The sequence below is a fragment of the Amblyomma americanum genome, chromosome 6 (assembly GCF_052857255.1).
Source record: "Amblyomma americanum isolate KBUSLIRL-KWMA chromosome 6, ASM5285725v1, whole genome shotgun sequence".
Taxonomy (NCBI): Eukaryota; Metazoa; Arthropoda; class Arachnida; order Ixodida; family Ixodidae; genus Amblyomma; species Amblyomma americanum.
The window spans coordinates 41,849,370-41,865,461 of record NC_135502.1 but is presented as its reverse complement, the minus strand read 5'-3'; the positions used below and the strand labels follow the sequence as shown (position 1 = coordinate 41,865,461).

Below are 16,092 nucleotides of genomic sequence, written 5' to 3'. Positions count from 1 at the left end.
GACTGCAACGACTGAGTAATTTGCAACCACATAGCCCGAGCTTGAAACTATTACAGGTCAGCGTAAAGCGGCCAAGTAAAATAAAGTGGGGTCTTAGCAATGAGCCATGACTTTGGCAACAAGGCGTCTCGGAGGCGGAAAAAAAAAAGTATGACAGTGACTGCTATTTTTGTTGCACAGCATGTTTCTTTTATTTATTAAAAAGTTTTTTTAGGTAATACCAGATTATTTCATTTATAACTATGAAGTAGATTGAGAGTTGACAAAGCTTTGGAAATATCATCATCAGCAGCTACGAGCGACGTCTTTCGTTTTATCGCTGCTCTGTACCGACGTCTTTTCTCCTTGAGGTGCCATTTAGCGGAGCCATGTGCTGTTCGTGTTGTTCCGGGAAAGCGGTATGCCGCTTTTATTCGGCCTCATGTACTTTCATGTTATGACCAACCTGCGTGTTGTGCGTGTTTGACTTGTGCACTTGACCACTTGTCACTCGAGAAGCAGCGATGGCGTCGCACGACAACATCACGGCATCGCAGCGCATGATCTGCTCGTGCACGGGCGCCTTGACGACATCATTTTTTGGTGCGTATTTCACTCACTAGATCCTACATTTTAGAAAGGACTAACACGCTAATTAATATCAAGGGTGAATACGTTAATAGAACTTAGTTACGTGTGATCCAGCGTCAAGTTCTAAGCGCGAACATGTGCGCGCGTGTGGCATTAGGGACGGTTTGAATCATTGATTCCGTTTGCTCTGTCCAAAACAGGTCTTTCTCCTGGAAGAACACTGTTCCAGCACACTTTCACGTGAACTGTAGCGTTATTGGGCTGGAACTCTTCTTGACCTGGTGCCTGTAGCAGCAAGTCGAGTTGGTTTGCACGCACTGTGCAGTAATTTTTACTGCAGCGCTTTGTACAGCAGGGTCTATTTCTTACTTCAGATTCCTTTAATACGTTCGTCCTTCAGCAGTTACACTGCAGCTGAGATTGAGTAGTTCCGTTCGTTCGCGTCGCATTGGTTACATTGGTTTCGTTACTTTGAAACCTGTTGTGTGTGGCTTGTAGACATGACTCATGTTTTTATGCTTCTTGTAAGTATATAACGCCATGCTTAGTCGGCTTTGTCTGGGCGTCCTTAAAATGCGCGTGTTACAATAATCACCACCAGCTCTGTGCTCGCTGTGGTCTACACTGCTCATAAACAAATCGTGCACGTGCTTGGCGTATGCTTGTGTGGAGTCGTCCAGATAAGTGCGGGGCCGTTCTTCGCGGCCCGTTGTTTACAGTGCACCTCGAATGTGGATGCGCCGGCGAGGAAAGAAACGTGAAAAGCAACACAGTTAGGCACCTCGTGCGTTTGTTTCTCTTTGGACGTTTCTATTTGGCGCTGCGCCATGTGATTAACTCAAGGTGACGAACCTGGCTGGCAAGGATAAAGCTAATTGATTGAAGCGGCCCTGTTGCATGTACATCTCACTGCAGGGATATTTGTTTCTTCACTGCCGTGGCCCATGACTAGGCTTGCTGCAAATGCTTTCTCATTGTATCATGACTAGAGCATGCTGTTCTAGCAGAAAAACCAATTCGCCCAGCAATTCACGCTTCTGAGCATGATATTGTAGGTTTCGTGATGAATGACCCATACATTTCACTGACCTTCCACGGTGGAGGTTGCTATAACAAATTCCTTTGTGCTCTTGGTTCTTCAATACGGCAGCCGTGGTGATGTCGCTGCAAAATGTCTGTGCAAGCTGACTAGTGAACATTGCATGTGGCTAATCCGCTTCACCATGCAATTTACACTTCGTCAGTTTGCATGGCCGTCACATGTCAAGCACATCAAGAGCATGTATGCATGCATGAAATGTGCTTTTTGAAATCTGATCTGAAAAGGCTAGTGTCTCAGGTTGGAAAAAGTATGCTGGATGTAAACAGCAGCTATGCCAGGCAGTGCCACGGCCACTTTCTTGTTCACCTGTGCTCCTATACTACGCATCTACGGCGTTATTTGTGCTACATGACGCTTTCAAAACTTTTTTCTGCTTACACACTGTTTATGTATGTCATCTGTTTTTGCAGAAACCTTGTTGCTCTTGTGCTTTGAAAGCTCTTTATCTTTTCATCCTCTTTTGTATCTTTCTTGGGACTCAAAAGTCACACCCTTGGATGTAGTCAAGATACGGCTTCAGGCTCAGCGAAAGCAGCTTGTTAAGAACAAGTGCTTCATTTATTGCAATGGCCTGATGGAGCACATGTGCTACTGTATGAATGGCAATGGAAATGGCCAGAATGGACACACCGTGATGCCTCCGAGCCAGTGGTACAAGAGACCAGGGCATTTTAATGGCACATTAGTGAGTATTATGTTGCTTGAGTTTTGAGCTTGCACAGTGCTCTTTTTATCAAGAAGACTTGTCAACAAGTCTGGCTGTTTTAGTTCTCTTAATGTGGTAACTGTCTGTATTTAGAATCTTGTTGAGGCATCATTTATAACCTGGACAATCGTGTGTGCAGCTTACTGTGATGTGTAGCTTCCAGTGTGTGCCAGAGCAAATGGCGGTAAGAGGATTATAGAAACATGCACTTTTGCGCAGTGCTCCTGGTTCGCCAGCATTGACAGCTGCTGTGAAATCGGTGGAAACTCTGTAAGGAAAAAAAATGTGAACATGAGAATTTATAAAGTTTCTCATTTAACTTATTGTTTAACTTTGCTATTAATTGACGTTTTTTAAAGTAGTGATTTAGTCTGACAAGAATGCACAGTTATTAAGGGTGAACCTACTAAAATGATAAATATATATGAAGATGTTGCCATTTCTCATCCACATCAGCTGGTATACTTTCCATAGAAATTATTCAGTGCAATTCTTAAATATACATAGCTTGTAGTTTTATGTAGAGTTGCAGTTATAAAGCAGTTTTATATTCTGTATTGACATACTGAGAATCCTAACCACTCAGGTGTGGCATCATGGCTCTTACAATGAAACATGGCTTTAACACTTTCCAGTGAGTTTTGTTCCTGTTGTCTACACAAGTAACAGTGCAAATAGCTTTTGCTGTAATGCACAGCAGATACGGTGTTTTTGTTAGGGCACTTGAAAAGTGCACAGAAAACTTGGTTTTAGCTTGGTATAGTATATAAAAATCATTTCATGTTCTTTCGTTCTTTGCTGTTGTAGACTTAAGTAGAGGTTCTGGCCAGTACTGCAAACTGCAACTTGTAATTTAATTCCTTTGCTGTAAATTTCAAGTTGAGTTGAATTTACACATTTAGCATGATAGTATTTATCTTGACCATTGCAGAAATTACTGTTTACTCTGCTGACTCGGTTATCTGAAGTTTCGATTTTATCAAGCGCTGGGCTTGTTCTTAGGCAGGCATGTATCTATGCTAGGAATGTGTGCTGCTTTAAGAAATTCTTGCCTTTAAATGTGTTTCTTTCCCTTCCTCTCTCTCTTTTGTTGAATAATCTTGTCCTAATAGAGTTTTTTGCAGGTCCAGGCTGCTGTAGCAGTCTTGTTAAGCATGGGTTAGGAATACGTGTTACAACATAAGTGGTAGAGAGCTGTTGCCAATGTGTCCCAAACTTGCAGGATGCATTCATAAAGATAGCAAGAAACGAAGGCGTCACCTCTCTATGGAGTGGCTTGCCTCCAACCTTGTGAGTTATTAGTTGATGCAGGCTTCTCTTAGATCATCTCATCTCAGTACAAACCAAAAGAGCAGCTTAGTGCGTGCATGAAAGCTTTGTTAAGTTTGGCACATTTTTTTCATGCGTAACTGTTCTGGTCATAGGACCGCTAAGGAAACTTATGAAATATGCAACTACCTCTTAATATAAGTGACTTTGTATATTTGTAGCAGTGCTTAGGAACTCAGTTATATGCGCCTTTGTCGACATTTTTGGTAATGTAAGTGCTTAGTGCTTTTCTTTTTCTTATCAGCTTTTATAGCTCACACTGTCCGTGTAGTAAAATTATCATTTGTTGGTAATTTATAATGCTTGGTGCAGCTCCTCTTTAATGAGTTGAGTGGCATGTGAGTTTAGCAGTAACACTGTTTGTGCTAAAGCATTGTTCTCTTTCCTGATATTGTAAGCCTGAATAACCTGTATAAGATCCTTCATCAAGACATTTCATGTAGCATCCACCTTAAAATTTTATGGTTTGAAGAGAGCAGATGAGCCGCAACATGCGTGGAGAAGAGAGCATGGCACATATTAAAGACATGCAAATGTTTTTCGCTCTATTGACCATGACTGCCTGTAGTTCATATACTATGTACCCTGGTTGCCATACCTACTTCCATGCCTTAAGCAATGCTTTAGTCTGTTCTTTTCTTTTTTTCTGAAGTGTGCAATATACACTTGGTGGTATTTTTCAAGTTGTGACAAAGTCATATTATGCTCTGCCTCCAAATTCAGCAAGACTAAAGAGTAGTTTTGAAATTTCGGATCCTCGAGCACATGCGTTGCTATGCAGTCTGCCAGTAGTGATCAGCATCCTCTGTTCTACGAAGTTCATTGCCATTTCTAATTGTCCTTCTAATGCCCCTTTTTCAAACAGGGTAATGGCTGTGCCTGCCACTGTGATCTACTTCACAGCTTATGACCAGATCCGTGAGTTTTTCTGCAACCACCTGTCTGGACACCAAACCATTTGGGCCCCTGCTCTTTCGGGAGGTTTTGCTCGAGGTACGTCTTGGTCACTTCTTGTTCTTCATGCATTTTATGCCATGTTTGCTTGTTTTTTCATTTCCCTTGAAGGTTTTGCCATGGTCTGCACGGTAATGAAACATTGCTATATCTTCTGCCTGTCAAGGTGGAACATTCACAGTCTGGAGCACTCACTCACTCATCTTATCATGTGTCTTGTTTTCTTTTTGCAGTTGTTGAGCCAAGTTAGAGAAAATCACTTGAAAAATTTTTTCATAAGTCTGGTTCATGTTGCACACTGGCTGTATTTCATTGCTTCGCGTCAAAGCTAAGCTTGGGGTTATTTTACACGACTGTTACATAAAAGTAATGCTTATTTGCTCAGCAAAGCATTTTGTGCAAATGTAGGAAATTCAGCACATGCCTCTTCAAATAAATTTGCTGATACCTTCTGATATTTTCCCAGCTAATGCTTGCTGGTTTGGTTGTAAGAGCCCCAATTATGGTTCTCATTTTTTTTTTTGTTCAGAATGTGAGTGGTTAGAGGTTGCTACCACACTATCTTCTATTTTCTTCCTCTATGTTTTGCAGCTGCACTGTGGCAGAATCTCGAGTTAAATGTTTGCATTGTATTTGGTTAACCGATTTTTTACAGCGAAAAGCAACAGTGATTGCATTGTATTTGGTCAATCGATTTTTTTACGGGGAAAAGCAACAGTGGTGTCTAAGCTGATGCCGTAATGGTGGACTCTGGATTAATTTGCGTCACCTGGCATTTTACGGAGTGCACCAAAATCTGAACGTACAAGTGTTATTGCATTTCACCTCTACCGAAATGCAGCTGCCACTGTCCTAACTTAATGCCACTTACTCATTCACCATCTAAACGCCATAGACAGTGAATTGCTGCAGTGGGGGCACCATATTTGGCTTTGCCTGATCAATTACTACAAACATAGGCCGCATGCATTTTATGGTGCCTAGGTGTTGGCAAAAGTTAAACAAGTGCCTATAGAAATGATGTATTGAATGCTCACATTTGGCATTCTTGCGTCAGACTTGTATCGAGACACACTGCCTTGAAAGCGATACTTAGACAAGGAGAAGTACTGCGCAAAAATTAGTTCACACGAAGGATATTATACCCACCACAGTGTCTCAGCAGCTATTGCATAGGGTTGCAGAGTCCAAAATAGCGGGGTTGATTTCATCTGCGGCGGCCGCATATTTGTGCAAGAAAAATGAAAATTCCCCAAGTACTGAGATTTCATTGCACATTAGGGAATCCCAGGAGGTCAAAACTAAATTGGAGCCCTCCACTGTGCCATGTTTCATGTGCCACAGTGTTGCTTCGTCGAGTAAAATCAGCCAATGAATTGACAGTTTTACTTATCATTTTCTTACCGCTTTAGCCTTCTGCATATTGTCTGAACTTGTGTGGAAATGACTTGGCAAGAATTGTCAGACAAGATACTTGCTGAGTGAAATTAGAAAAACTGTAGCAAGGCCATCTTGCAGTGCGCAGCTTCTGATATTGGTACCTGTGGCAATTGCAAGTTCAATTCTGATGCAAACAAGTGCTTTAACGTGGACATTTATTTGTTATTTTTATGCAGTGGGAACTTGACTGCGAAAGTGTTTAACATATAGATGGCTGTGTGTCACACCTCATGCACTTTTCTTGCCTGGCACATTGCAGTGGCCTGTGTGTGTGTGTGTGTGTGTGTGTGTGTGTGTGTGTGTGTGTGTGTGTGTGTGCGCGCGTGCGTGCGTGCGTGCGTGCGTGCGTGTGTGTGTGTGTGTGTGTGTGTGTGTGTGTGAGAGAGAGAGAGAGAGTGAGTGAGTGAACTCAACTTTTACGGCAGAATTAACAAAATTCTACTGTACCATTTTCTAGGCCCCACTGATATCATTGCTCCAGTTGTCTCCTTGTTATCCTAGTACCAGCTCTGCTGTGAAGGTCAAAATATTAGGGCTGTGACAAACTATTAGGGCTGTGCCTAATTCAAAATTCTTGAATAGTGTATCAAACGTCCTGTTCAATTTGCCGAATAAAACAAATAATGCAGGCTTAAAATTATTAGAAACTATCTGAATATCTTCTGAAGCTTTTTAACAGTTTTCGAATAGTAAATATTTCACATGAAGAAGCACTTTAGTTTTCTAGGACATCAGTTTCAAAAGAACGCGAAGTGTTGGTTGGCTGGCTATACCTGGCTGGTTGAGCCGCCATCGCTGCGGGCTGGTGCGAAGCTCAGAAAAGTAAAACCGAAACTATGTGGTCGGACATACTTAGTGGCACAGGCAGGAGCTCATTGGTTTACGTTTTTTTATGGCAGCTCCACCATACTTTTTGTTCTCAGAGCAGAGGCCATCTATTCGTAGTCACGCCTGCCGTTGCACGCCATTGTCAGAGGTGTGCAAGCAACTTTGCAGCATGGGATTCAGGTCTTGAGTAGGGCTATTTTGACAATCTCTTGCTGCGCCGGTCATGCCTGGGCGCGGCCTTTCTTTGGGAGCATGTTCGAATTAACCAGTATGAGACGCATAGCGTCCGAATTAGCAAGCATACGACAGCTTAGACTTACATGGCCGTTGGCCAGGACTTAGCCGGTAGTTAGAATTATCCGGATTTCCGAATTAAGTGGAGTCGAAGTAACAAGCTTTTAGTGTATGTCACGGCCAAGTTTAGATGACTTGTATGGTTTAGCAAGATTTGACGAGGTTTATAAAGCCCTGCTGTGATTTTCAGTGTCTGAGGTCTGACTCTCCCTTACCAAGATGTGAAGGTAGTTGATTTGCTGTCATTATCAGTAGCAATACTTAATTTGGTGTGTACGGCGCGACCACCATTAACATGACAGGGTTGCACCCCCTGGCGAAGTTGATTTGTCATTTTTCTGCACTTGTAGCTAAGACTACATGAATTATAATGCTGTACGCAGCTCCACCGCTTGCTGATTTTGCTTACACATCATAAGTAACGATGATTCGGTTTTTATTCGATTTGATTTTCAGCTACGCTATTTATATTTGATTCAGTCTTGAATAAAGTAGTATTTGCTCATCAAGTTAAGCAGCCAGTTCTTTTCTTCTTTCTCCAACTCTTCCTAACTCCTCCCGACGAAGCGGGACCACTCGAGAATTGCAGATTATGCAAAATGTATTCTACACTATATACTACAGTTGCAGTACAGAACGCCGTCTCGGTCAGGGTACGGCCTCTCTCCTCAACCCCTGGCTGCATCCTCCGTTGTCTCCACTGCATCAACCGCATATTTTCAAAGCCTTCTTTTCTTATGTGGTCCTCCTTTTCCAGCGAGACCATGGTCACCATCACTTCAACAACCATCCTTGTCCGTGCAAGAATGTGGCGAACTCCCGTCATGTTTTTGGGAAGCTGTTGCCATTGCAATTTACTCATTTTGGGACCACATACGCTCCTCTCAGGATAATGGGAGATTCTGGTGTCGCTGCTTTTCGCCCTTGCTGCAAGATCTTTCTCTGGCGCCAGCTTGCCAGCCCCTTCAGGCAGTGCACATAGAAAAACATGCACAAGCACATACAATGTTTTTCCGTCGATACATGGGGGCCATTTGACAAACATGCGCAACACAACCGTTTTGAAAACTGAGACTGGTGCAAGAGTTAAATAGGCACCAGTGGGATGGCTGCAAGTTGTGCTGGGTATGTAGCATAGTGTGTGAGTGTCTGTGTTAGTGATGGCCGTGAAACTTACTTTTCTTTTGTCTCCATCTCTCTTTCCAGTGTTCTCAGCTACTGTGATAAGTCCACTGGAGATGATCCGGACAAAGATGCAGTCAAAGAAGCTTAGTTATTTAGGTTTGTACATCATTTTTTTTTGCATGTAATCAAATTATATTTATACAAAAATGAGTGCTAATGATTGCCGAAAAGTATAATTTTTTTTATCTCAGCATCTGGGGTGATGTTTCAACTTTAGTCGGATACAACTCAAGAACAAAGCGGCTTTACCCTGTCAAAGGACCCCCTTCCAGCCAAAGGTGTCGGCTGATTCTCATGAACCTGCTAGCATCGCAATGCATTGAGCAGTGTGGCAATGCAGGGAGGGTACTATCGTGAGACATATACAGAGCCTTATTGCCAGGACTGCGGTGCTTTAGCCACGTTCAAACATATGCTCTTGTCTTGCAAAAGAATTGAAGACTCGGCGATCAAGGACACGTTCTTCTGGGAGGCTGCACTTCGTAGCCCGGACCTGGATGAACAATTTTGGGCTGTCCAGCAGGCTCATGACGTGGCCAAAGGGCTTGGCCTTCCGGTCCCGACGTGGGAGGCAGTACGACCGGTGCTAATAGCATTACTATAACTCATTCTATGCAACCATCAGGCAAAATAATGCACTAAAAATGTGTTTCGGGGCCCCTTTAAGGCAAGGTAAAGAAAGCTTTGAGGAGTAGTCCCAGTGACCATAGCAGCCTATCTGTGTATCAGTGATGTTTTAGAAAGCTCTGAAAACTCTTACAGCAACTATGAGCTCTTCAGCATCTGTGTTCGAAGTTAGTGGTGCATTTTGTTCTGGCAAGCAACATCCTTGTTGCCTGTTTCTAGCTAAGATTCGGTGTCAAGCTGTGTACAGTGATGAATAAGTACAAGTAGTGCCGCGTTGCCTGTAAGGATTACCTTTTGTTCTGATCCCAAACAGGTGCTGCACCGAATCCAAAAATTGAGGCTGTTGGCTTGACAAGTCCATTTTCAGCTCCTGGCATTAGCTTCGGGAAAATGATGTAGTCCTGCCAGGCATCTCCTGTAGTGACTACTTATGCCAAAGCGGATCTAGGAGGTGAAGAAATTCTGGAAAGCGAAGGCATTGGGAAAGTTGTCGCCAACAAAGGCGACAAAGGCGACAAAGGTTCAGGGTGGAGACCCTCTTAGAGAGCCCGCACTTCAGTTTGGCCAAGTCATAGATGCAATCCTCTTCCTAAGGCTGGGTGCCTTTATAACGTACAAGAAGTGTCAAATTCCAAAGGTGAGAGGTAGCTTCGAAGGTGAAATTGTGGGGCATTTAATTCCTCATGCAGTTGACACAATTTAATTATGCTTTTTAATTTTACTCCATGCTATGCTGTATGGAGGAGGTAGTATTTCTTTATCGCTGCGTAAAAGTTTATTTCTTCTGTGTGAGCCTATCACATCTTTTTTGTTGCTTTCTGGCTCTTCTATGGCATCCCTTGTCTTCAGAACTTGCGTTTTTCTGATTGTAAGTGTACATTCCTCTCGCCATTGGTACAGAAATTGGACAAGCTGTGAAGAGCCTTGTCAAGACCAGGGGTCTGCTGTCTCTCTACGTGGGTCTTGGACCAACACTCCTGAGGGATGTACCTTTCTCATGTGAGTGTGTGGGCGCCACCTGCTGAGACTCGTTCTTTTTTTCTTCTCCTGATTGGCATGTTGGAGGTCAAGTCTCTAAGTGTCATGTTTATTGGAATTCAGGCACCCTGCAACTTCAATGATACACTCCAGCAGTTATTGCATCTACGCCTACCTTTGTGTGAAAGTGTGAAAGGGCTGAAGACGGCATGACAGGAATTATAGGGGTTAAATGGCGCATAAGCAACTAAAGGCACTGCTTTGGGCTTCTAGTGTTTTACTGCACAGTACTTTTGCATTCCTGTTGCTTCTGAATGTTTCGCTTCTGCCTGTCCACTTTATTCCTTTGCTGCTCGTTCCTATGTTTCCAGTTCTTTCTAGGCCTCATGCTTTTTGCACTGTGCTTCAGTTACAGCCATGCACTTTGAGTTATCGGTTTGCAATTTTCGGTATGACAAGTTTCTGTTCAGAGCACAGTGCAGACACCATTTCTGGCACATACAGTCGACGGCCGATTTTTCGGACCCTCTAGGGATCGCGAAAACGGCCGAAAAATCAGGCAGTCTGTAAAATCAAATTTCACCGAAAAAAATCGCGAACTTATTGCCAATGTGCTGGAGGAATAAGTGAGTTGTATTGCACACTTTCTAAAGCTCCTAATGACTAAATTTCGCCGCGCGACAAGTGCTCGGATGACGGGCGGTGACCGCTTTCACGAGCTTGGCCTTGCTGTGCTGCCCTCCGCATGTCGCTGATGAACGCATGGGTTGGGACAAATCTAAACCAAAAAGCGAACATGCCGCTGCATTGCTGCTGCGTTGCGCCCGCAGTACGATGGGCCTGAAATGAGAACGCGAAGATGGCGAAACAATAAGAACCGAGACACAGCCGAAGCAAGTGCTCCATCGGCGTTGGCCTTCGTCATTAGGCCTAGCGACTAGAGCCAAAATTGGCATTGTATTCGGCGATAAGCACTCTGTGGTGGTTTGCGCATAATGAGAGGCCTGTTGCCTGTCATTGAAACGCCAGTTGTTTACGGTTTTACGATAGAAAAGTCAGGGTTGCGGTGCGTTTTGCCGCGGGTACACTCACCTCACTTTGAAATGCACCACCATTTCCTCCCACGCTCGCCGTCTCCGTGAAGCCGTATGCCTCCCATGCGCCTCGCTGCTACCTCTTTTCATATTCGAGACAAAAGACTCGGCATAGATGAATTCCGCGAACTCTGACTGCTTTTCAAGTTCATGCGGCGGAAGACATTCAAGAACAGTATGAATTCGAAAACACGCGGGCGCAATGTGCCGACTCACGCAGAATTTCAGCATCGGAAGTTAGGAGGTCCCCTTTAAGCTTGTATTTCGTTTGTTTGATCAAGTTTTCGATCTCTCCTGCAGTTTGAATTAATGAGGTTCCACTTACACATTATATGGTGGCGGCTTGAGTATTAGCGGCGAGTGCGAACAAGGTCCGAAAAATCGAGCAATCAGTTGCGGCGCGTCCGAATAATCAAGCATGCCCGAAAAATCAGGCATCCGAATTTTCGGTCGTCGACTGTATCATGTATTGTGCCACCATAGGAACGTGTAGCTCTCTAGTGAGGCTCCATATTGTGGTTGAGTTTGGGCTCAAACATAGACCTAGACTCTGAAACCTTATTTACCTCAGTGTGGGTGATTTAATTGCAATGAGGCTGCCCAATGTCAATCTGAAAGCTTCCTTAATGAGGGGCCCTCAGTGAATGCTTCCTTGGTTCTTATATTCTTATTGTGCTGTTCAACCTTTTTTGCATGCCAGAAGTATTCCAAATATTCATTAAAGAAAATAACATCAGCCTAAAGACGGTGCACACTGGAAACTGGGAAGAAGACTGGACAGAGGCTGGACTACCAATTGTGACTACCACAGTTGCTAGTTCAGCCTCTGTCCCGTATTGTTCTCAGTTTCCTGCGTGCGCCTTCTTTTGGCTGGTATTACTTCCCTTAATGCACTGCATCAACTAGTCCAACATGTTTTTTCATCAAACCCAACTACAACGAACGCCGTTACCGCGAAATTTCTGCCACAACGAAGTATTTCCGATTCACCGTCAGCATACCATACAAGGCAATGCAATTATTTTCCCCCATAACGAACATTTTTGGAGCGAGGTTCCGTTTCAACGAAACTTTTCCGAGTAAGCAGCCGTTTTTGTTTTTTTTTGCTAATTTCAGCGCAAACATGACTGCCGAAGACAATTTGCACTTTCTATAGTGCAGCTAACATTCCGTGGAGAATCGGAATTGATGTGCAGTCATGTACACATAAAGGTGGGGTGCACTACTACCTGTGATGGTTTTGCTTACGGCCCGGACTCCGCGCTTGCGAACCGTGGTTGTTAGTGCATGGCGGCTTTCGACCTTTTCGCTCGCTTCGCTGACGAAGGCATTGCGGAAATGAGTTATACGGCGTTATTTCAGTGTGAAGCAATCATGTCAACGGAAATCGGTGAAATTGTTAACGTTATATGATAATCGGTGGCTAGTCCAGAGCGCTTTTTCAGAGGCTTCTTTGTGAAGCATGTTAATCGTTAGGCTTAGCAACACTAAGCAAGCATCACGCAATGATCCGCTGTTGTCCGGGGCGGTGCTGGGCGGCACGTCATTGCACAGCCTGACGCCAGCTAGGCCACTTGAGTCTCGCTTTTGCGCCACAGGCAAGCACCGTGATAACATTTTTTTTTTCCCCCCATCTGGTGCACTCCGGCACTGACCGAATGCAGCCATTGCATGTCAGTGGTTCTTGGTGGAGGTCACAACAGAACCTCACTCCGCCGGTATGTTCGCACCGCATGTCGTGAAACTAAAACGTCTTCGAAGAATCGGATCAACTGCATTTTTGGCACGTCATCTACAGGATTGATTTCGACGTGCATGTGACCACTACTCAACGCGCAGTGACGTGGGCGCACACACGCATAGTCCACGCTGAAATGCCTCTAGGCAGCGTGGTCTAAATACACGGTTCTTGCATGACGAAAGCAAGGGCTCTTTTAAAGCGCGTTCGGAAAGAAATGTTAGTTTCGATAGCAAATGTAGCGGGTGCGTTTATTACGCTATTCTTGAGATTTTTGGAGTGGCAAGAAAATCGCCACGACGCCGATTTCGAAACGGCAAAAGACCAAAACTGACCAATTTTTGTCCGGTCCAGTCTGTCAATGTTGTGGCCCGATTTCACGATAACGAAGCTTCCGCTTCAATGAAATTTTTTGCGGGCCCCGTGAATTTCCTTGAAGCGGGATTGAACTGTACTCGAAATATTCACTTCAAAATTATTAGAAGAAAATTGCTATTCACTTGGAACCAATGAAAGCACTATTTGCACATGCCTGCTCTTTTACTTTGAGGCAGAGAAGTCAAAGGGTCCAAGACAAAAGAGTCCTGAACAACAAAAACACCTCATGTGAAGTTGTCTTCATGACCAGTACCTGTATTTGCTTGCATCCACTCATCCAATGCACGAAGAATCATTCAGCTTGCTTCAGTGCCATCATCGTTACCTGGGTTGAGTTTGCGGAAAGTTAAAAACCTTTTCCAGGGATCTCCAATTCAATCTCACTTTGCGTCTTTTGTAGCCACCCTAACCTGCCTAATTTCCTACTTTTGTCACTTCAATCGATTGTGCGCTGGCACCAGCTCTGTTTTTCTTCTCCTTCTCTGGTTACCAGTTGTCAGTTCTGTGCATTATATGCCCTGCCCATGTGCAGATATCTTCCAAATAGTGATCACGGAGTCTTTTGTGGTCTTGACATGACAAGTTTAAGAATCAAGTGACGTAAAAAGAAAAATGTTTTTATGTTCCATTTTTAAATCACATTTTCTCAGCAATAAATGCATTGTTTGCTGCTGAAGAAACATCAGCACGTGCACTATAGTCGGATGCAATCTAAGAGTATAGCGGCATTTTCATGATAGGACCCCTTTCCAGCCAATTGCGTTGGCCGATTCTCATGACCCTGTTAGTGTGGCAAAGCAAGGGGTGGTAGATGAATGGTCCCTCCATGGTTGGGGATAGACCCCGTTGTTTATTGTGGCGCTGCTCCCTGCAGTGTCTCGCTAGCAAGGCCATGAGAATCGGCCGGCGCCGTTGGCAGGAAGGGGGTCCTTTGACGGGGAAAAGATGCGGCGTTCTTGAGTTGTATCCGACTATGGACGTTCATGAATTCATGAAGTTCCATTACGTGGGTGGCCTGGTCAGGGATGGTCTTCTAACTGGCTGGGTTCGTCGAGCGCAGTAGGGTCTCCCATTCCTCCTAGATGGTCAAGAGCTCCGGGCCCCATGGGAAAGGATCTGACAGGCATTCAAAAAGAATGTGGGTAAGAGTAGTGTGGGAGTGGGTGCACTGGGTACAGGAGGGGCTGTATGCTCCCGGGTGGCTGTGGGAAAGAAAATAGGGGGAGCGAAGGGTGCGGGTCCGAAGGCGTCGCCATAATATTTGGTGATAACTGTCAGGTGATTTGGGGGGGTGGGGGGGGGAGACCTGCATGCCCAGGGACCTGCATGCCCCAAATTCCTTGGTCAAATAAAGTTAGTTCTCTCTCTCTGAACACAGGCACAAAATGGCAAACACTTTATTCTTACTAAGAACAAAAAATGTTTGAGCTGACCTCAGCATCCCTCTGCAGGCCTGGTTCCGTTGCTTAATTTTACACTTGCCTTCAGAGAAAAATTCGTTTTAATGGTTGAATTGCTGGTGTACAAATAAATCACTGTCACCTTCATTCAGCCTTTGTGTGTATATGGTTGCAGTCTCATAGCACTGCAGATGTTACTATTTTACATGCATGGAAACGCAATACAGCGTACAGCTTGCGATTGCTTTGTGCCAAAGGCTCTTTAAAACACTGGCAGCATTTTGCTCTATTTATCGTCACATAATGCAGCCTCGCATGTGTGTTAATGACTGTTTTGTCTTTCACGCCAGGTTTCTACTGGACCTGCTATGAGCATTTCAAGCAACGGTACAAGCAGGAACAGCCAACCTTCTTGTTCAGCTTCACGGCTGGTGCAGCCGCAGGAACTGTGAGTCATAGCTTGGATTGTCTGTAGTCTTCATCCAGGCCCCCTTCAAAATTGTTGGAAAATCAAAATGTTTCAATGCAAAGGTGTTCTTGAAAATGGTGCCTGCTACCTAAACATCAGTTAGCTATATTGTAGGTGGTAAAGAGTTTGGTTCACACTGTAGTTGTAAGTATGACTTATGTGGAGAGTGGGACTGGTGTGTAGTTTGGACGACAATGGAGCATTACCTGTAGTTTGGACGACAATGGAGCATTACCTTTCAATTCCTGGCTAGTGCTTGTGTTCATTCATGTTTAAGTATGCAGTAGTAGCACTGTAGTAGTAGTAGTAGTATTAGTAGTAGTAGTAGTGATGGTGGTGGTGGTGGTGGCACATGAAAAATAAGGAAGGAAGGAAAAGGATTTGTGCCACGCATGGAAACGGCAACATACTCGTAGGCACGTGATCTGCAGCTGACAGAAACGAAAGAGATGTTAGTACAAGGGTTTTGAGTTTTTGTAGCCTCGAGGAATACCACCAGTTTTCAAAAGGGGCTAACGGACCTTGGGTGTCTTGGTTCTGTCATTTGCTGCCTGATATGCATGCAGAAATGAGTACACAAACACAAAGCCTCTCAAAAAACGTCCAAGTTCAATCATAATGAGTGCCTGTATATTAAACCAGGTTGCTACATGCAGATGCCATAGGATTAATTCAGAACAAAAGTGGGTAATGGAAAGATGGGGGCTGAGACATGCATAGCTTCAAGTGCCCAGGGAAACTAATAAAGCACTCCAAGCAACTAAAGAGTTCCATTTAATCCTGTTTGAGAACCTTTGGAGTAGAAGATAGGTAGATGAGGTGAAGATAAGCCAGTTAGTAAGAAAGAATAGCAGAGACAGTAGTATATACAATTATATACAATAATGACATGCACAACTCGCACACAGAAAGGATAGGAAGAAAAATAACTGCTCACATCAAGTGTCCTTTCATAGTACAGTGCAGCGTGCAACCAAGATTACGTTAAAAGTACAGTAAA

The 16,092-nt window shown here is 44.1% G+C and overlaps 1 protein-coding gene across 1 annotated transcript in view; it reads left to right on the top strand.

Annotated features, from left to right (window-relative positions):
- Positions 1-295: 295 nt before the first annotated feature.
- The window catches only part of LOC144136686 (mitochondrial glutathione transporter SLC25A40-like), a 28,304-nt gene continuing 12,507 nt past the window's right edge, over positions 296-16,092 (top strand). Inside the window, exons 1-7 of the mRNA XM_077669215.1 lie at positions 296-582; positions 2,158-2,357; positions 3,601-3,668; positions 4,573-4,700; positions 8,430-8,504; positions 9,936-10,034; positions 14,974-15,071. Coding sequence (XP_077525341.1) covers positions 504-582; positions 2,158-2,357; positions 3,601-3,668; positions 4,573-4,700; positions 8,430-8,504; positions 9,936-10,034; positions 14,974-15,071 — 747 coding nt within the window. The 5' untranslated portion in view covers positions 296-503. The remainder of the gene's footprint in view (positions 583-2,157; positions 2,358-3,600; positions 3,669-4,572; positions 4,701-8,429; positions 8,505-9,935; positions 10,035-14,973; positions 15,072-16,092) is intronic.